The 21191-nt window shown below is 43.6% G+C and overlaps 1 protein-coding gene across 11 annotated transcripts in view; it reads left to right on the top strand.

Annotated features, from left to right (window-relative positions):
- Positions 1-21191, top strand: part of EVL (Enah/Vasp-like) — a 146687-nt gene that overhangs the window by 47658 nt on the left and 77838 nt on the right. The window contains exon 1 of one of the 11 annotated variants that reach the window (XM_033139858.1): positions 18781-18929. The exons of the other annotated variants lie outside the window; for them this stretch is intronic. Within the exon in view, the coding sequence (XP_032995749.1) occupies positions 18919-18929 (11 nt within the window). The 5' untranslated portion in view covers positions 18781-18918. Of the gene's footprint in view, positions 1-18780; positions 18930-21191 lie in introns of those variants that run through there. 11 annotated transcript variants of the gene reach the window in all.

Below are 21191 nucleotides of genomic sequence, written 5' to 3'. Positions count from 1 at the left end.
GGACTTATTGTTTCATGCACCTCAGTCCCTGAGCAGTGAGAGACTTAAGAGGTTTCAGTGATTACACCAGATTTAGTTTCCTTAGAATGGAGGTCAATGGAGACTTCTGTATGAATAGAGCATAAGAGAGAGCCAGTGTGGTGTAGTGGATAAGAGCGGTAGACTCGTAATCTGGGGAACCGGCTTCGCGTCTCCACTCCTCCACATGCAGCTGCTGGGTGACCTTGGGCTAGTCACACTTCTCTGAAGTCTCTCAGCCCCACTCACCTCACAGAGTGTTTGTTGAGGGGGAGGAAAGGAAAGGAGAATGTTAGCTGCTTTGAGACTCCTTAGGGTAATGTTAAAGCGGGATATCAAATCCAAACTCCTCCTCCTCCTCCTCCTCCTCCTCCTCCGATGCTGCTGCTTGATTTGGCCCACAGAGGAAGTCAAGCCTCTCTGTCCATCGTCCAGCCCAGTTATAAGCTCACCTAAAAAACTAGCCCCCTTGACCTATAGGATGACCTAGCATCCCACCAGGTGAGGGGTGGAGAAATGTCTACCCTTTCCTGGGGAGCTCCATCACTTAGTTGTTGCTATGGCAACATGGCCTTGCTGTTGGAGTTATGCAGATTATGGTGCTTATGCCATTAGCCACAAAGAAAGTGGTCTGACTGCTTCAGAGGCTTCTGCTGCTTGATTGCAAGCTTCATGGATACAGAAACACAGAATTGCTGCGTAAAATTGGCCTCTCTTTACCTCTGAAAATGACAGTGCCTGTCAAACTGGATCCAGGCATGTGCAGAGGCTTCGCTTTAACTTTGTGGAGAAGGTTTGCCCTCCTACCCTTTTCAATTCTAGCGTTTTCAGCCCCGGAACGAGAATTCATCGCTGCGGCAAAGGTCATCTCCATCATCACATTTCTCGTTCTGTCCTTTAGCCAGACAGTGTTAAAACTAAACCCACAGAATGTCTGACAGTGCAGACAAATGGGAGAAAACGGGCTTGACAGATTAAGATAAGATACATAATTTTGCATGTGCAATGTTCAAGATGCTCAAGTCTCGACAGTGGGCATGATGATCTACAATTGTTGTTGTTCAGTCGTTCAGTCGTGTCCGACTCTTCGTGACCCCATGGACCAGAGTACGCCAGGCACGCCTATCCTTCACTGCCTCCCGCAGTTTGGCCAAACTCATGTTAGTAGCTTCGAGAACACTGTCCAACCATCTCATCCTTTGTCGTCCCCTTCTCCTTGTGCCCTCCATCTTTCCCAACATCAGGGTCTTTTCCAGGGAGTCTTCTCTTCTCATGAGGTGGCCAAAGTACTGGAGCCTCAACTTCAGGATCTGTCCTTCTAGTGAGCACTCAGGGCCGATTTCCTTGAGAATGGATAGGTTTGATCTTCTTGCAGTCCATGGGACTCTCAAGAGTCTCCTCCAGCACCATAATTCAAAAGCATCAATTCTTCGGCGATCAGCCTTCTTGATGGTCCAGCTCTCACTTCCGTACATTACTACTGGGAAAACCATAGCTTTAACTATACGGACCTTTGTTGGCAAGGTGATGTCTTTGCTTTTTAAGATGCTGTCTAGGTTTGTCATTGCTTTTCTCCCAAGAAGCAGGCGTCTTCTAATTTCGTGACTGCTGTCACCATCTGCAGTGATCATGGAACCCAAGAAAGTGAAATCTCTCACTGCCTCCATTTCTTCCCCTTCTATTTGCCAGGAGGTGATGGGACCAGTGGCCATGATCTTAGTTTTTTTGATGTTGAGCTTGAGACCATATTTTGCGCTTTCCTCTTTCACCCTCATTAAAAGGTTCTTCAATTCCTCCTCACTTTCTGCCATCAAGGTTGTATCATCAGCATATCTGAGGTTGTTGATATTTTTTCCGGCAATCTTAATTCCGGTTTGGGATTCATCCAGCCCAGCCTTTCGCATGATGAATTCTGCATATAAGTTAAATAAGCAGGGAGACAATATACAGCCTTGTCGTACTCCTTTCCCAATTTTGAACCAATCAGTTATTCCATATCCAGTTCTAACTGTAGCTTCTTGTCCCACATACAGATTTCTCAGGAGACGGATGAGGTGATCAGGCACTCCCATTTCTTTAAGAACTTTCCATAGTTTGCTGTGGTCGACACAGTCAAATGCTTTTGCGTAGTCAATGAAGCAGAAGTAGATGTTTTTCTGGAACTCTCTAGCTTTCTCCATAATCCAGCGCATGTTTGCAATTTGGTCTCTGGTTCCTCTGCCCCTTCGAAATCCAGCTTGCACTTCTGGGAGTTCTCGGTCCACGTACTGCTTAAGCCTGCCTTGTAGAATTTTAAGCATAACCTTGCTAGCGTGTGAAATGAGTGCAATTGTGCGGTAGTTAGAGCATTCTTTGGCACTGCCCTTCTTTGGGATTGGGATGTAAACTGATCTTCTCCAATCCTCTGGCCACTGCTGAGTTTTCCAAACTTGTTGGCATATTGAGTATGATAGTCATCTGAACTGAATTCGCCCATTCCCGTCCATTTTAGTTCACTGATGCCTAGGATGTCGTCATATCTTTTATATGCCTGTTGTCTTTGTCCATGGAGTTTTCTTGGCAGGGATACTGGAGTGGGTTGCCAGTTCCTCCTCCAGGTGGATCTACAATACAAGTCTCTTTATTTCCCTCCCTCCTTCCCTGGTTGTTGGCCTGTGGTTCTGAAATATTTTAAGATAGTTCTGGTTGGAGTGGATGACCTTGGTCACTTCCAGGCAACCTGTTAACTGAGTGCCCATCCAGATTCGTTTGTAGGAAGGTGTTCATTGAGCATTACTTCCAATTTGTTTCTGGGGAGGTTAGATGGTGTGTTGCGTTGAAGCAGTCATCACCCCACGCTTTGCAGTGCATTTTCGTGTCACTTGCCTTATCGCAGAGTCCAGTTTTGGGTGGAATAGCAGATTTGTTGCGCAAGGGCACCAAATCAACCTGTAAGTGGTTTCAGGCACGTGACCGAATTCCACCTGAAAATAGTGACAGTCTGGAACCACCCCAAAACAGAGCTCTTTCCCAGCACAACCTATAGAGATCACCGGGATTGAACCTGTAATATGCTGCGTAGAAAGTGTGTACTGAGCTGACATTATTCTCACTGGAAGGAAACTTCATAGGCTCACCATTGTGACAAATAAGCATATATGCATGTGTTGTTTGCTTGCGAAAAGTGAAGTTACAAGGAACCAAGCAGAGGGCCTTCTCAGCAGTGGCTCCCTCCCTGTGGAACGCCCTCCCATCAGATGTCAAGGAGATAAAGAACAACACAACTTTTAGAAGACATCTGAAAGCAGCCCCATATTGGGAAGTTTTAAATATTTGACGTTTTACTATGTTTTTATATGTGCTGTAAGCCACCCAGAGTGGCTGGGGAAACCCAACCAGATGGGCAGGGTTTGAATAATAAAAGTGTTGTTGTTGTTTTCTTTTTATATAATAGCTATACCCTGCTTTATCAGCAGTACTGGTTCCCAAAACATTTTATAATTAAATACAGTGGTACCTCGCAAGACGAATGCCTCACACAACAAAAAACTTGCTAGACGAAAGGGTTTTGCGATTTTTAGGTGACACGCAAGACGAATTTTTCTATGGTCGTGCTTTGCAAGACAAAAATTTCAATGCATTCCTATGGGAATTAAATTCCTATGCATTCCTATGCATTCCTATGGTCGTGCTTTGCAAGACGAATTTTTCGCAATACGAAACAACTCGCGGAACGAATTAATTTCGTCTTGCGAGGCACCACTGTACATGGGTAAAATCATAACCGGGATATGTATAGACCCTGATGAATATATACATTTCCTTAACATATTCTGGGACGAGAGGGCTTTTTTGGGGGGGGAGGTGGGTGCGTGTTGGTGCAGAAATTTGTTTTCCTTGCTGTAGAAAAATTAACAGTACCGCCTTGTGAAATTGTGTGTTAGCTGTGCATTACTGGTATTTCTGTCCCAGTGCAATGTTTGACATCAGTTCTAATAAATGGTTTGCAAATTGTCTTAATCTTGGCTGCTTTTAAAGACTGAGCATGTTCGAAAAGCGCACAGTTATGGGACGGGTGCACACAAAAATGCATAATGTCGCCTTGGGTGACAGGCAATACATGCCCACCATTCGTTTAAAGCACTTTGCTTCCCCCAGATAATCTCGAGAACTGTTGTTCATTAGAGGTGCTGTGAATTGTAGCTCTGTGAGGGGAGAACTACAGTTCCCAGGATTCTTGGGAATGTTCTTTAAAGGCATGTTGTGGGTGTGCCCAGAATCTAAGCTGTTTGGCACTGGCAGGAAGCAGATAAGCCTGCAAGGGGGGGGTAGGCTTCCTCTTCCTGTAGAGCTGCAAAAAAAAAAAAAAACCTTTAGAAAATCTGGAAATGGGCTGCGTTCATATAATCAAGGAGAGAGAGAGCCCGTGTGCCCTCGCTTGTGGCAGAGAAATCTGTTATGGAGCTTTCGTGCTTGCAAACAGTTTGGCTGTTAACCGCGCATGAAAAATGTTTTCGTGCAAACTGGCTCCGGCTCTCTCCGTGTCGCCATGTAGTGATTTATGCCAGGATAAAGTAGCTGTAAAACTCTGCTTAATTAAAGTGCGAGCGTTTAACAGTCACAACACAGTGGCAAAAAACGACAAGGTCGAGGGAAAGTTGATCTCTGCGACCCATAGTTGTCCTTTTGCCAGGCAATTAGAATGAAGGCCCTTGAAATGTGCTTCTCCTTCCTGCCCTGGAACATGTGGTTCTCTCTGCCTTTTTAAGTCTCTTTAAATGTGTGCATCCCATTCTTTCTCAAAAGCTTAAGGCAAGTCATACGCAGGAGCCTACATCATAAGGGAACATAGGAAGCTTTATAGCTAGTCAGACCTTGGTCCATCTGGCTCAGTATAGTTGATATTGTCCAGCGAGTCTTATCAGTATCCGCAGAGAAAGTCTGCAACCATGTGCGACGACCCTCCACCTCAGACTCTCCCCTTGTTTTTAATCAGGTGTTCTGGGTCGAATTGACATGCACCCCACCTGTCCCTTTGAGGTCCGTCTGTTATTGTCTTTCCCTTTATTTAATAAACCGGGAATTTCTTAGTAACGGGAGTTTTCCTGTCCAGCGGCCGTGGCCGGTTATTTCCACTGCTCTGGGCTTTGGGGTTTAACCTCTCCTTTGCCTATAGTTCGGGGCCTCTCTTTGCTAGATCCCCTCACTATACCAGTTGACTAAGCCCTCTTAGCAACTCTGTGGCAATTCCAGGTTTTTCGCCCACTAGCCCCTCCTGAGGGAACTCTAAGACACAAACTATTGCCTTTAAGATTAGTTTTGCCCTTTACCCGAATTCCCCTCCTCCAGCGCTTATATAACCTGCTGGACCAAAAGAACAACGACTTGGCTCAAAAACAAGAGATCTTTATTTAGTACAGAGCATAGCGGTTTCAGTATAGGTTCATAAGCTTAGTTTGTTAACAGTGTATATTCTTCGCTTCATCAACATAAACATAAACACATCTTTAACGTTCCTAACCTAACCTAAACCTCACTTCACCCCACACCCTCCTTTCTTCAGTCACCACTCTCCAACCCTCTCACACCCTCACACTCTTCTAACGGCTGCTCCCTCCTTTTAAATCACGGAATGTCCCACCTCCCAAGGGTGTCTGCCACTCTAACTGGGGATTCCATTAACCCTTAAAACTCCATGGGTCTCTTAACAGCCCCTAACTATGACCTGATTCATTACACCATGCCGTTATTGTGTGTTGTTGTTGTTGTTGTTGCTGCTGCTGCTGCTGCTGCTGCTGCTAGTGCTCTATCTTAAGTTGCAAAACGCATTGATTAAAATTAGCAAATGCCTGTATCAAGTGGGAAATGGAATTAATATTGGGTGCAAGCGAAAGGATGTGGGACATAACATTATGTTGGAGGACTGGGAAAAATTGTGGAAGGAGGGTATCAAATTTACAGCTTGTAATAATTTAAGAGAAAATATCATGAAAATGTTATATAGATGGTATTTAACACCAGTTAAGATTGCTAAAATGAATCCGTCAATGACTAACTTGTGCTGGAAATGCAAATCAGTGGAAGGTACCTTTTACCATATGTGGTGGACATGCCCAAGGGTTAAAGCGTTCTGGGATAAGATTTATAATGAACTCAAAAAGGTAATGAAAATTACCTTTAGTAAGAAACCGGAGGCTTTCCTCTTGAGCATGACCAATGAACAGATACCCAGTCAAGATAGAGTATTTTTTATGTATGCCACAACAGCAGCTAGAATATTATTGGCAAAAAACTGGAAGGGTGAAGAGATTCCAACGGTGGAAGAATGGCAGATGAAGTTAATGGACTTTATGGAGCTTGCTGAACTGACCGCGAGAATCCGAGACCAGAGGGAGGAGAAGGTGACGAAGGAGTGGAAGAAATTTAAGGACTATTTAATTAATGGTGTAAAATTGAATATCTGAGCAGAGTTAGTTGTCAACTAGGCTTTAGCTAGATAAATTTAAATGGATGTTTTAGTAAGAATTTTGTAGTATAAGATATTAATAAGAATGTCCGAAGATTTTGAGATTAGATTAAGAACTATGTCTTAAGAAAAGAAATCTGAGGATAAATAAGATGGTTAATAGTTATGAAAGTAGATATATAGCTACCCAAAGTATATTTGAATTAACAATGCAGTGGAGGGTGTGGGGGAAGTCCCCCATGCGTAGAAGATAGAATAAGAACGAGATAAAGATAAGAGCTTAGATAGGTTTGCATGTGTTGTTTTTTCTTATGTTTATTGTGTTTTTGTTTGATTTGTTTATTGTTTATTGTATTTTGTATTTTTAGTGTATTGGTGTATGTTTTGTTCTCTTTATATATGCATATGGAAAATAATAAAATCTTTTAAAAAAAAAATATTGGGTGCAAGCTGGCCAAAAGGCAGTAGTTTCATAAAATGTGCATCTACAGAACAAGTCATCTGCCCGTTTTAAAAAAAAAGAAATAAAAAGAAATCAGGGTTTATGTAAGTACCTTGAATGTATAAAGGCCACAGCATGCAATGCCAGCGATGCTGTGATTGTTAGAGGCACTGACAGCCTCCCCTCCAGCTATTAACATTGTCTCCTTTCAACAACATAAACGTCAAAATGTCTGCTAGCCTAATTAGAGCAGTAGGTCAGCCAGCAATTTCTCTTGTGTAGCAACCTGGGCCGTTAGCTACATTAAAAAGGATCACCTTGGCTTAATCTTTATTTTCTCCATGTTTTGGTGTAGAAACTCAGCAGGATTATTTTCCCATATGACCTCATGGATTATTATCATTATTAATTTATTTTAAATGCATATGCATTCATATGTGTTTTGCATGCAGAGACACTGACAGTTTCACAGGGGACAAATCTGCAAAAAGACAGCGGCTTTTTGTTACAAAATATGTGCAAGAGTGAAAGGGTTTATCCTACATGGAAGCAGTTTTCTCCCACGAAGGAAAAGGCATACAGTATTTCAAAATAGAGGGGTAAGCCAGTCCCCTCTTTTCCAGGCTAAACATACCCAGCTCCTTCAACCGTTCTTCATAAGGCTTGGTTTCCAGACCCTTGGTCATCTTGGTCTCTTTCTTCTGCACATGTTCCAACATGTAAACGTCCTTCTTAAATTGTGGAGCCCAGGATTTAATAATACTTGAAATAATAATACTTAAAAATATTTAAAATACCGTATTTTTCTGTGTATAAGACGATGCTCTTTGCTTAAAAGAAAAAATAGGCAAAAATTGGCTGTTGTCTTATACACAAATAGTGAATGCAGGGGGGGTGCGATTAATGGCAGCAGCAAGCAGGAGATTGGCAGCGGCGGTTGGGCGTGTGATTGGTGGCTGCGGCAAGGCCTGCTGGTGATTGGCTGTGGCTGTGGCAATTGGGCAGGCGATTGGCGGCTGCAGCAAGGAGGCGGGTGGGCTGTTGGTGGTGGCGAGCGGACAGACAATTGGTGGCTGCGGCGAGGTGTGTGATCGCCAGTGGTGGGTAGGCGGGTGAGCGATTGGCGGAAGTCACCTCCCCCAGCCCCCCCCAAAAGCTAAACAACTTAATTTCTTAATTTTGGGTTTGAAAAAATAGGGGTTGTCTTATACATGGGTGCGGCTTATACACGAAAAAATACGGCAAGTAAAAATATCAAAAGATATTTTGAATTAAGGATGTTATGATTTAGTATCAGTTACAGGTGGGTAGCCGTGTTGGTCTGCCATAGTCGAAACAAAATAGAAAATTCTTTCCAGTAGCACCTTAGAGACCAACTGAGTTTGTTCTTGGTATGAGCTTTCGTGTGCATGCACACTTCTTCAGATACACTGAAACAGAAGTCACCAGATCCTTAAATATGATTTAGTATGTTTTCTTTATAGACTAAACCAGTTCCCCTGGCGAAGAGTGAAATTAGGCATGCACACGAAAGCTCATACCAAGAACAAACTTAGTTGGTCTCTAAGGTGCTACTGGAAGGATTTTTTTATTTTTTTATTTTGTTTTTAAAACAAACAAAACTCCCTGCTATGTATTGGAGGCAAGTAATATTTCCATCGTTCTTTTTTGATGCTTATAGGTCAGATGCACTATGACTTTTTGTAATAAGACCCGGAGACGGAAACTGAAGTAACAGCCTTATGATTCCTCAGTGGCTCCTTTGCCTTGCTTGGGAGAGTTGTAATGTTTTGGTGCTTGAGTAATGTCTGAGAGTCTTCCCTGGCTAGACGACAATATTAGGAGTTCACTCTTTGCTGTGCAGTGGCGCTGAAGTGGGCTAAAATGCACTTAGCTGTGGTGCGAGGCAAGCTGGTTTTGTTTGCACGCTTGTCCGCTGTCCCACAAGAGTGTCCCGAAATGGACTCATTTTCTGGTGCGGATGGGTTAAGTAAATAACGACCGTCGTCCGGGTTTAAGAAGAAAGTGAACCCTAACCCACAACGGGCTGACGTGGGCAAGTAAGGGAAAGAGGGAAACATTAAAGACGGAAGGCAAAAAGACCTGCAGCAGAAAGATAAATAAAAACGCTGACGTTGTGTTAGGAAAGCCCCCCCCCCTCCCTTTCCATCTCCAATGCTCCATAACCCAATTCTGCTGCCTGTCTTGGGACTGCAAGCTGGATTTGGAAAAAGGATCTTGGAGGTCAGTGTTTCATCTATTAAGCCATTAAGTGCCCAAAATTGCGTATGCAGCACATGACTGGCAGGAGGAAGGGGTGCGGGCTTTCTTTGATTTTTTATACTGTTTGTACTGCAGGGAGATGGTTTTGCTCAGACCAAAAAGAGCATCTCTCAGATGATAACAAACCAATTATATTTGACACCTTCACTGCATGAGGTTGAACGGCAAATTAATTAAGGCTTCAGTTTGGGTTGAATTTCCAGGGGCTGGGATGTTCCTCAGCTAATCGAATTCCCTTTTAGGTAAGATGGAAATGACTATGGTGATTTAATGCCTATGTGATTTCAGTCGAATCTTCCTGAGGCCTGCTTCTGAGAAAGCAGGAGGATAATCAAAGTTTGCCATTGGATGGTGCATTGCTGCTGACTGGGCCTCAGGAATGTCATCAGCTGAACTCAGAAAGCTGCTACCCACCCTCCCCAGCTAGCAGATGGGGTGTTTTTAAGCATTATCTTCAAAAGCTGAAATGCAGGCTTGCAAGCTTTACTGATGGGGAGCAGGAAGTCTGTATCAACACCTGATTGCCTTTGGAGTGTTCTTTCATCACAGCAGATGAATGCTTTCTAGTTTAGTTTCTGAAGGGAAGGCAGAACTCTGAATCAAAGCAATGGGGAGGCAGTGGGAGGGGGCGGTCAGCAATAATTCCCCAGCTCCACCTTGCCTTCGAAATGGAAGCTCACCTGAGTCCCCTTTTTCTGAATCTAGCCTTTTAGTTGCCCCTAGAAAAGGAAGCAGGAAGGTGCTGGCAGGCCGGTCAAAAGTTCATGTTGAGAACTCTGCGGCTGGTCGAATCCCCACTCAAGCATGAAGCTCACTGCGTGACCTTGGGCCGGTCACCATCTCTCAGCCTAACCTACCTCACAGAGTTGTTGTGAGGATGAAATGGGGAGGAGAAGGATCATGGACACCATCTTGAGATCATCGGAAGATAAAGGTGGCATATCAAAGAATCGTAAAGTTGGAAGAGACCCCAAGCTTGAAGTAGTCCTTGAGATCCTACTTCATCCTAACTTTTTCATAAAAGGTCAATGTACTTCAGGAGCTTTGAAAAGATTTACCTCATAAATCACTTTTTTGTATTTTAGTTTTTGAGTACCGGGATAACAAGAGTGAACCTCAGCTCTCTCAGAACTGCATGCTATTTCATATTGAGCTCTCAGAAACTATGGGTGGGAGCAAAATAAAATAAAAGTCAAGCGTTTTAAAGTATTATTGATTTTAGTGGAAGAGTTAAGTGAAGTCAATGGTACTTAAAAGTACTTCACTCCTGAGTGGACCGTTCCTCTCCATTTGTGTAAAGGTATCAAGTGTTTACAGGAAAACTAAGAGCAGTAGAGATGACCAATTAAAAATAAAAGTAGTGTTGTACCAAAGCATGTTAGCAAACATTATAAGCCTTATTTTCCAACATCTTATTTGCCTGTAATTCTGAGCTATGTCCGGACTCATTTGCTCAGGTCTCTGCTTGCCAACAAAAAATCCTGTCATTCTGTGTCTACTGAGTGTTTACAAGATGTCCTGGAGGAAGCATTTGGGTTGGTATTCAAAGCACAACTTCAGGACTTATCTAACAAAGTATAATGTGGGACACCTATTTGCCAAAGTATCAGGTGACTTCGCAACAGTCAGCTGACCTGCAGAAGTGTAACAGACAGCTTTGGGTCTAGCCCAGGATATATAAATGAGCCCAAACTAAGGTATTCTAACCAAACCACTGGGCTTAAACCTCCAACCAGGTGAGAGAGAAGAAGCCAGAACAGTTGTTCAACTCCCATTCTGGAACCAACTGCTTTGAAGGAAGACCATCTCAGGGGAAAGTTTCGCACAACTTAAGGATAATTCTCCACTTCAAACTAGTAGCATGAACTAAAATCCGTATGTTTCTTGTTCAAGATCAGCTGTCCTCTCTCTACCCCTGTGATTGAAAGAGCTGATAGCAAGTCTGATTTTTTATTACACGTCAACAGTGTTGTTATAACACTTTAACTCAGTGGGTGCCTGAAAATGCTCTCACAATAAATGGTGGTATGTATAATGAGCCCAGACCCCACGGTGAGCAGCAATGAAACAATTTATAGGCCATATGGAGAGCAATAATGTGCCACTTTTCACGCACACAATGAAGTCTCCCAAAGCAGAGTCAACTCACTGCACATCCACAGATTAGACAACGCATAGCAAATGCCAAGTCACAGTTGCGGCATTATGTGGAAATGCATTTGACCTCTTCCAATATGGCTAAAATATTTCGTTTAAAAGCATGAAAGGACTGGGGGTGGGAGTGCTTGAGACATTGTACAACATATATAAAATAAACATTTCCATATGGCCCGTCTCAAGTCCAAGAACAAGACAGGTTTGAGACAGCAGCGGTGCAAGAAATGAGCCAGGCTGATTTTGGAAATTACAGTGTGTGTGTGAGAGAAGTAAGACTGGCCTCTGTGGAAGATAAAAAGGCCTGAGATGAGGGCAGTTACAAGATTTCAGCAGGAAGTATATGGGGCATGCATTGTTGGAAAGAAAGCAGAAGCCCACCCCAAAAGGTTTGTAGGTAAAAATAGTATTGAAAGCAGGATCTACTATACAGTGTCTGCCCTGGTACTATGATGAGACCATCATGTGGCAGCCGCTAATGATCAGAATTCTTGAAGAACGTTCTAACTGACAGGCAGGGTGGCCACATAAACACTGCCACAAAAGATAAAGAGATTTGCATACAATCCACATATGTATACATGCAAATTTAGAAACAATTACTATAATTCTTGTACAAATACAACACGTCTCATCATAGAGGGGAAGACTGAAACTAGGTGACCTGTCCATGTGCTAATTGTTAATGGGCAACATCCAGACTATCATTATTTTGCGGGAGGGATTCAAGAGCATAACAGAACTTTATGTGTGAGCAGTTGAAGTAGATTAAAGTGCTTTGTTGCTAGGGTGCAACAAATCCACTTATAAAAGCCAGATGTTTTGTTGTTAGGATAGTGTTGGAGAAATGCAACACCCAAGAGAGAGGTGGTTTTGCTCTCCCTGACCTACAATTATATTTTGAAGCATCATGTTTATGCTGGTTGAAAGATTGGATTTTACTGAAGAACAGCCATCTGTTAGACATCTCTAAAATGTCTGACCCTGGGATGATTAAATTGGATTGCTGTAGTGGTTTCTGTGAGGTAAGGAATCAGGAACAGATACCCTACAGGAAGAAGTTAACCTCTTTTTAATATTACTAGTACCTCCAGAAGTTAAACTAAAGTTATGCCTCTACTTCTGCTTTAAAAAAAAATTTTCCCCCAAAGACGTACTATATAAAAAGATGAAGAAATTTATCTTCCTGGTTATTTGAAAAAAATTGACATGTATTTAAATGGAAAATAGTATCATAAGTGCAGAACTACCATAAAAAACCATAAACTACAATTTAAGCACTAAATTTGGAATAATGGCAGAGGTATAGCTAGAGGCTCTTGTCACTTAACCCCCAGCATCAGGCTGCCTGAGGGAAGTCATCTGACTGTCTAACTGCAGTGCCGGCCCAGCTGTGAAAACTGAAACTTTTGATATTTTTTCTCTTTTGATGTCAACTGCTTATTGCATTGTTAATAAACTTATTGCAGTGGACAAAAAAGTACCTCAGAGCCTAGCTTAAATACCAAGAAAGTTTTGACTTGGAGTGGTGTGCCTCATTTAAAGTCAATTGGGAGAAAATGCAAATGGCCGACTCTAGCAAGTTTAAACAAAATTATCGTGAGACAGCTTTCATGCCCTGTCCTTTATGTTGGTATGCAACTGTTTGCAGTTTTATTCAGCTTGTTCTCATGCTGGATCCAAGGGCTCCAATAATCTGTATACATGCTGTCATGGTTGTTTAAAGAAAAGGTTAAAAGAGCAAAACCTAAATAGCATGCATTAATTAAAAAAAACCCAAACATTTTAAAGACAGGAGCTAATGTAAACCAGTAAACTATTTTCCACCCAAGCTGCAGTTGGTGCTTGTCAAACTCAGTCTTGGTTTGCAAACGCCAAGGACCGTTCTCTGAATAGTCATCTTTTGTGTACATATTTCTTACAGAACGGTCTAATGATGTCGTTGTCAGCTCATTGCTGCAGTTTTTTCTGTGTTGCCTTCCTGTGGGTTTCTTTTGGGGAAGGGAACCTGATTTGTGGCAGCTTTTTGTAATAAAATACAATTGCAGCACAAGCTTGTCTGCTGTGGAGATGCAACGCACTTTCAAGGGCTTGTTTTCTCTCTCCATATAGGTTCACCCCATTTAAGGAATATCATGGATGGAGAAAGTTAGCAAATTGCTCATTGAATAGCCCTGCAGTTGCTCCAGTGTCAGTTTCTGTTCATGCCGGGGGAGTCGACAATTATTTAATTCTTTGGGCTTTTGGTTTTAACTGGAAAAGCCTTAAAACCAGTTTAGCACTTGGAGTGGTGTCCAGCAACGCTTCCGCTGCGTTCTCCTGCCTCTCCAGTGCTGTAGCAGAGTGTTTCTTCAAACCTTTCGTGCCAGCAATTAAACTCCCACAACATCTGGCTTGATTAAAGCAAGTAAGCTTTATTTACAAGCATATAAATCACAGAGCTTTCCCGGAGATTGGGAAGCCATCTCCGGTCTCTCCAATCCTCTCAAAAGTGAAAGTAGGACTTGTCCGCTCAAAGGTGAAGGCAGGACTGAACAAGAAATAAACGGTGCGTCACATAAATCACAAAGGCATTGCATACAGCAGATAACCCGGATGTTGTGACACATCCTCATCCCTGTGGGAGGAGCAAACTGTTGAGCTTCTTTAACTCTCAAAGCTCCAAACATCCTCACAAATTCCTACTTTTCATTCCATTAGTTATCTTCCTTTCCTTTTTTTTAGTGACATAGCACAGCTTTATTATTTCTTCTGCAGCCAGTAAGTAAATCCCGCCCCCCTGCGGAACAGAAACTGACATTGGGACAATTGAGGGGTTCCAAAGGGGACTTTGTATTGTATTTTAGTATTTGTTGGAGGCCGCCCAGACTGGCCAGGGAGACCCAGCCAGATGGGCGGGGTATAAATAAAATTATTATTATTATTATTATTATTATTATTATTATTATTATTATCCAGTGCAGAAGTAAATTTGGAAGGGCCAACTGGACTTTCTGAATTGATTCTCAAATGAAGAGACAGGTGATCATGGAGGAGCTTTCTGAACCACTGGGTCAAAAGCTAAGGGAAAGTACGGACTGTGATTTTTAAGATCTGGCAGTGATTTAGGAAAGTCCCTTTCACCTCAAGCTACTAGGCTCAGTGAGACAGAACAAAAATATTTGCAGCTGTAAATTAGGTCATTTTTACATTTCACTTCTCTTTAGCACAGTTCTAAATGCAGCACTTCCCCCAACCCCACCCAGCCTCTGCCTTGCAGATTTCAAGTATAACAACAGGAAGAGTTTATAAGGCTGCCATGCAGTAACCGAAAGGAGATAGAACATCTCAGGTTGCTAAAGAAGTAAACCTGAAAGGCCACCCACGGTTGAGAGGTCTGGATCCTAGTTTCACTTTGCAGCGTGTACCTGGTCATGCTGTTTATCTATCAGCGTTTCCCACACTTGGGTTTCTAGCAGTTTTTTGAGTACAATTCCCATCATCCCTCATCTTTGTAGCCCAGCACAGTCTTCTTTCACTGGCAGTGGCTCCCTAGCACCTCGGTGTAGAGCAGGGGTCGGCAAGGCTTACTAGGCATGGGCCAGATCACTCCCGCAGAGATCCTCCATGGGCTGGCGCAGCGTGACACTGGAAATCGCTTCTGTGCATGCCCAGACGCCAAAAATTGTGCCTGCGCAGAAGCGATTTCCGGTGTCTGGGCATGCGCAGAAGCGATTTCCGGCACCTGGGCATGCGCAGAAGCAATTTCTGGAGCTGCGGAAGAGAGTCCCGGTGCCGTGCTGCGCCGGTTTAGTGCAGCACGCAGGGACTCACCGAGCGAGCGGCTCATGGGCCATTTAAACGGCCTCCGTGGGCCGCTTCCAGCCCATGGGCTGCAGGTTGGGGGCCCCTGGTGTAGACGTTCCTTTCACATCCCCTGCTCTCTGATCCTTCTAACTCAGGTGTGAATAATCTGTTGGCCTCCAGGTGTTGCAGAACTACAACACCCACCATCCCTTGACATTGGCCATGATCGCTGGGGCCGATGGGAGTTGTAGTACAGGAGCAGCAGGAGAGCTGAAGGATCCCCACACCTTCCCTAACTGGGTTGAACTTGGGACCTTCTTCATGCAACAGCTGAGCTATAGCCCCTAGTCCTGGGCCAAATATTTTGGCCAGTGATCCTCGTTAAGTAGGTGGAAGGGTTCTGAAAGTTGTTTTCGATATCTTCTGGGGAATGGGAGAAATTTTAATATTTAAATGTGTTGTGGAGGGGAGAGGGTTATTGGTTTGTTTTTATTATGTATTTTGTGTGTGGGGGGGTTAATCTTGTGTCTTTTAAGTTGTGAACCACCTTGAGGTCTGTGGATGGAGGGCAGTATACAGATTTAATAAATAATAATAGTAATGTTTTAGAGGGGTGTTCCCATATTAGAGGAAGTGTCAGAGGGTCTCACACTTTTTCCTTTGCCTACAAAGCAGCCTTGCTGCTGCTTTTGGAGTGGCAGCAAAGAAGCACCGTGGTATCAGAATTGGTCATTGTGAATACCTGCTACACCATGATGCGGGACGCTTACCTTGCGCCACAGGTGGATGCAGTGAATGCTTTCAAAAGTGCTCTGTCAAGCACGGTAAAAACATTATACTGTCTGCATGCATGTGAACATTGTTCATGTGAAACAGGCAGAAATGAGTAGGGGTGGGTTTTTTTTAATGGTGCTGGCTGCCTGAGCTTGGAAGCCCAAGCTATGACTCCTGAGAAGTAAGCAAGCCTTTTCATTTTTGCTGTGCTTTCAAGTGTTCCTCGGTTTGGGGTGCGCTGCCCTTCTTTTTTGTTTCCTTGCTGTATTCAGCAAAAACTTGCATTTGTCTTATGCTAACCCAGGGTGGGGGAATAAGGAGAAGGACGCGGGTGGCGCTGTGGGTTAAACCACAGAGCCTAGGGCTTGCCGATCAGAAGGTCAGCGGTTTGAATCCCCGTGATGGGGTGAGCTCCCGTTGCTCGGTGTCTGCTCCTGCCAACCTAGCAGTTCGAAAGCACATCAAAGTGTAAGTAGATAAATGGTTACCCCTCTGGCGGGAATGTAAATGGCGTTTCCGTGCGCTGCTCTGGTTCGCCAGAAGCGGCTTAGTCATGCTGGCCACATGACCCGGAAGCTGTACGTCGGCTACCTCGGCCAGTAAAGTGAGATGAGCGCCACAACCCCAGAGTCGTCCGCGACTGAACCTAATGGTCAGGGGTCCCTTTACCTTTAAACTCTCCTTACAACATGAAAGATACTCGGAGTCCAGTGTGACTTTCATGCTCTTTATTCAGCTCATAGTAGTGAGGAATGTAGTTCCCCCAAAACGTTTGCTTTATATACACTATTTACACAATGGGCCCCACGTGATTGGCTAATTCCGGGATACTCCTGTATGCCAATCAGAGTGTGGATTCACTTCCACCTGGAGCTGGATTGGGTGGCTCCTGCAGACCAATCAGACTGCTGCAATCTCAATCCTATTGTTCTGGGACCAATCAGACTGCTGCAATCTCAATCCTATTGTTCTAGGACCAATCAGACTGCTGCAGTTTGGATCCTATTCAACTCAGTACATAACACAACACCTCCCTGGTAACTTGTGCTAGTGTGTGACGTAAGGGGTTAGTTCTGTTTTTGGTCCAGCTGGCAGCAGACTGATTGGCTGGAGGTTCGAGTCAGTTGGGATTCAGTAGTCGGTGGCGAAGACTTTTGGGATATGACATTTGGAAGAATTGGAAAGTAAACTGGTTCCAGGGGGCGCCGGCTCCTGGGGGCCAAGCCCTTTTGGGGGCCCCTATATTTTGGGGGGTAGGGACTAGGGGGCCCCATGTTCCAAAAGCATGGTGCCAAAGAGTGGAGCCCAGCATGGTGTCAGAGCAGCCTCCCACCAGTGGCGGTGCTAAGAGGAGGCGGAGGAGAAGCTGCTGGCCATTTAGGCGTGTGGCCGCCACATTTGGCTCCACCCCCAGCTCCTCCCAACGCCATGACATCACACGCGCAGTGTTGGTCCCCCCCCCCATTGCCTCCGCAAGCTGGCGCCTCTGACTGGTTCTGATTGAGTTTCCCTCTTTTGAAGACCTGATCTAAGAATGACAGTGCTCTCAGTTGATTTGTCCTCCTGTCTTACACTGTTTTGTTCTGTTTACCCTCTCTCTGAAGTATTACCAGTTTCCTTATTCTCTGGACTCCCATCTGTTTTATTCTAGTCTTAACCACTTGCACGTAAGACAGCTGCAGGTTCCTGCTCAAAACAAAGAGGTAGAGTCACACTTGTGCTAGCGCAATTCAAATGTGTGGCCAACCCACCATATGGATTTTCTGTTCTTTGCACATGCCATTCCATTGATCTGTTGAACACAGGAGTCTCTGGGTGGGCTTCATAATTATGACCTAGAGAGCAAGATTGGCAGGCATGGAGTGAGTGTGACGTTTTTCCCCCCTGCAGCAATATAATAAATGTGGATTGCTCATCTTTCACCACATCACTAGAGTGGCAGAAATGAAAGTATCAGAGCTTAACAGATAAATGGGAAACTGGAAAGGTGCTGGGGGAGGGGGGATAGTAGAATCATGGAATTATGGAGTTGGAAGGGACCCCAAGGTTAATCAAATCCAACCTGCTGCAGTGCTGGACTCTCAACTAACCCCACCCATCTGACTGGGTTGATAATAAATCAACTCATATTTAACAACACACTTAAAGAGATGGTGTGCATATGTGCAAAAACAAGATGAGGGCTGGTTGGTGCCTCAATTCTAAAAGATGTGGACTTTGTGTGGGAATGGCAGAATTCTGTGTGGGTGCCCAGAAAAATAGCTTAGAATGAGGTACGGTGCAGAATCCAGCTCCCTTGAAAAACTAAGCATTCGGTTTTGCGTATATATATATATATATATATATATATATATATATATATATATATATATATATATATGGTCTCTGGGTCTTATGACAGTGTTTGCATGTGCCCTGGCAGTGCCTGCTGAAATCTCAGCAGCTAGAAATTGGCTGACCCAAATTACCAGTGGTTTCCTTGCCAGCATTGCTCCTTGTCCCTTCCCAAACTGGCACAAATTACTGCAGCTTGCACACATTGCAGATTCCAGCTTAATTTCTGTGACCCTATGCATCTTGGAGAATGCTGACGAGTGGTGTCCATATTGAGTTCCATTGACGGGTGCTTTTATTGGGGAACTTTGTATATACCTGTCTCCTCAACACTCCCGGTGAGGGTTGGCACTATTTGTGCCCTCGGATTTGGGCTATTTTGCCCTCCGCCACCACACACTGGCCTTTCTGCTGAACAATAAATTTTGCTAACAAAAAATATCAAGCCAAAAACGCAGAGTTGTTTCCTGCACACATACGCTCTCTATTTTGGTAAAGCTTCCTTTTCCTGTTTGGTTACAAGACCTAGTGTAAACTTTCAAGTTAAACTGCTTGGCTTACTTCATGTTCTGCTTTGTGTAACGTGGTAAAGTTACAAGGGCGACATGTTTTAATGCAGCAGTTGTGCTGGACAGATCGCTAGTACTGTTCTCCCAAAAACATACACCAAGTTATTTCTGTGATGGCAGCGTGGTAAGTACTTGGCAACTTTACTGGGAATGTATTGCACTGATTCACCGAAGAACAAAAGTCCTGTTTTGTATGAAGCATAGGGATTCATATCTGGTAGAGAGTAAAAAGTGAGTGGGGTTCATTTGACGCAAAGGTGTTTGTGTGCAAATAATAACACACATGAGATTGAGATCTCCAGACAAAGAACTGATTTGTTGGAACAGCGGTATAACTTCCTCGTTTTATGTCTGTCTCTCATTGCATTTGTGAATTTCAGTTGGAATCCATTAAAGATATGATCTCTTCTACCTCAGTCTTTTTCAGCACACAGTGCAGGCAGGCTGAATGGCCTTCTGTTTAAGTGTATATGTTTTCTCTAACTTCATTATCTCTTTTGCCAAATGCTGTTATTGCTTTGGATTTGGAAAATGCACAGAACTGTTAACAAACTTTACAAAGCTACAAACCATATAGCTTTCTGTTCTGAATTTTAAAAAACGCAATCAAAGTGGAAGGGACTAAACTTGCTGATCTGGTTAACCAAGCAAATTTACAAACCTTGAGAAGTGGCTTATTTCCATGTGAAAATTTATTATTGGCTCTGATCCACGAGCGAGTTTATTCTTGACACTGTTTTGAATTAACTGTCTACATCTTTTCAAGCAATGTGCTTTAAGATGATTCTTAAGATCAATTTCTAGTTTGTTTAGCTAAGTGTGTGCCGCATAATTAAGAGTTGAAACTAAAGCAGTAAATTTGACTAAAAACTTATTTAATTGGTTAGTGTACTGTGGGAAGGCTCTCTTTGACAGTAGCAGCTGATGTTTCCAGCAGCTACTGCAGTTACCTGTTTGTTCACCTTCCCACGGACAGGGCCTGCCACCTTCTTGGATTTGGGCACCACCAGAGAGGAACAAGGAAATTGCTGTTCACTGCAATTTCATTGTACCTTCTTCCTCTTGTTCCAATTGCACGAAGAAGCCAGGTGCTGGCCGAGGAAGGAGCATGGTGGTGCTAAGACCAGTTTGAAATAGGGTCACTTGACTGTTGGAATTGGTAACTGCTACAGTCATCTGAGGGCTTCCCGCCATAAGGAGTCTCCGTTTCTGGGCACCACAATTTAAGAAGGACATTGACAAGCTGGAACGTGTGCAGAGGAGGACAACCAAAATGGATAAAGGGTGTGGAAACCAAGCCTTATGAGGAATGGTTGAGGGAGCTGGGTATGTTTAGCCTGGTAAATAGTAGACTGAGAAGAGATATGATAGCCGTCTTCAAATATCTCAAGGGCTGTCACATGGAAGAGGGACCAAGCTTGTTTTCTCCTGCTGTGATTCACCAAACAGATTGCCTGGAGGAGCCCACAAAATCTGATGAAAGAATCATAGAATCGTAGAGTTGGAAGGGACCCCAAGGGTCATCTAGTCCAACTCTCTGTAATGCAGGAATCTCAACTAAAGCATCCAGGACAGATGTCCACCCAACCTCTGCATAAAAACCTCCAATTTGAATGCATTGGTTTGGACCCTGGTCTCTGTAGCAGGAGAAATGAAGCTTGCTGCATCCTCCATGTTTTGGTTCACCACATTTCTGCAACAGTATGATTGATTGATTGATTGATTTAGAATTCCTCGTGGAAATTCACCAGGATTTTAGTGCTCACTTATCCTGACATGCACAGTTTGTATGCAGTTTTAGCTATTGTAATACATTTTTTTGCAAGCAGTTTCCCCCTCACTGTAATGCATTTTTGTTTTCACCAAAATACGTTTTTTAAAAATTATTATTATTTATTAAATTTATGCACTGTCCCCTAAAGTCTGCGTTAAATTCTGAGAACTGCAAATTTTGAAGACAGCTGTGTTTCAGTTTGCGTATCGTTTCGCCAAGTGTTTTAAGAGAATTGAGTGAAGTAAAGTGTGAACTGAACCGAATTTTTCCACCTTCCCCAGCTACGAAGGAAGAAAATTAAGGTAAGTATGCCCTGAGAATACGAGGGCAGCACACAAAGTTTCTTGTGGGCTTTATGTGTGCAGTCGCTCAAAATGTCACAACGGTTGAATTTCCATTTATATAACACTTCATGTAATTCTGATAGCAAGGGTTGTGAAGCTGATCATGGTTACCCCATAGGAGATGCTGGGAAGGAAATGGAGGCTGAGGAATTGTAATTTACACAGGGTTGGCGAGTGCATGGCGGAGGTGAAAGCTGAACCCAGGGCCCTTTGATTTATAGCTTAAGCTCACAAATAAACGTTTCAGTAATGTTGTTTCGGTGGTAAG

The sequence above is a fragment of the Lacerta agilis genome, chromosome 1 (genome assembly GCF_009819535.1).
Source record: "Lacerta agilis isolate rLacAgi1 chromosome 1, rLacAgi1.pri, whole genome shotgun sequence".
Taxonomy (NCBI): Eukaryota; Metazoa; Chordata; class Lepidosauria; order Squamata; family Lacertidae; genus Lacerta; species Lacerta agilis.
This window is presented reverse-complemented; position numbering and strand designations above follow the sequence as displayed.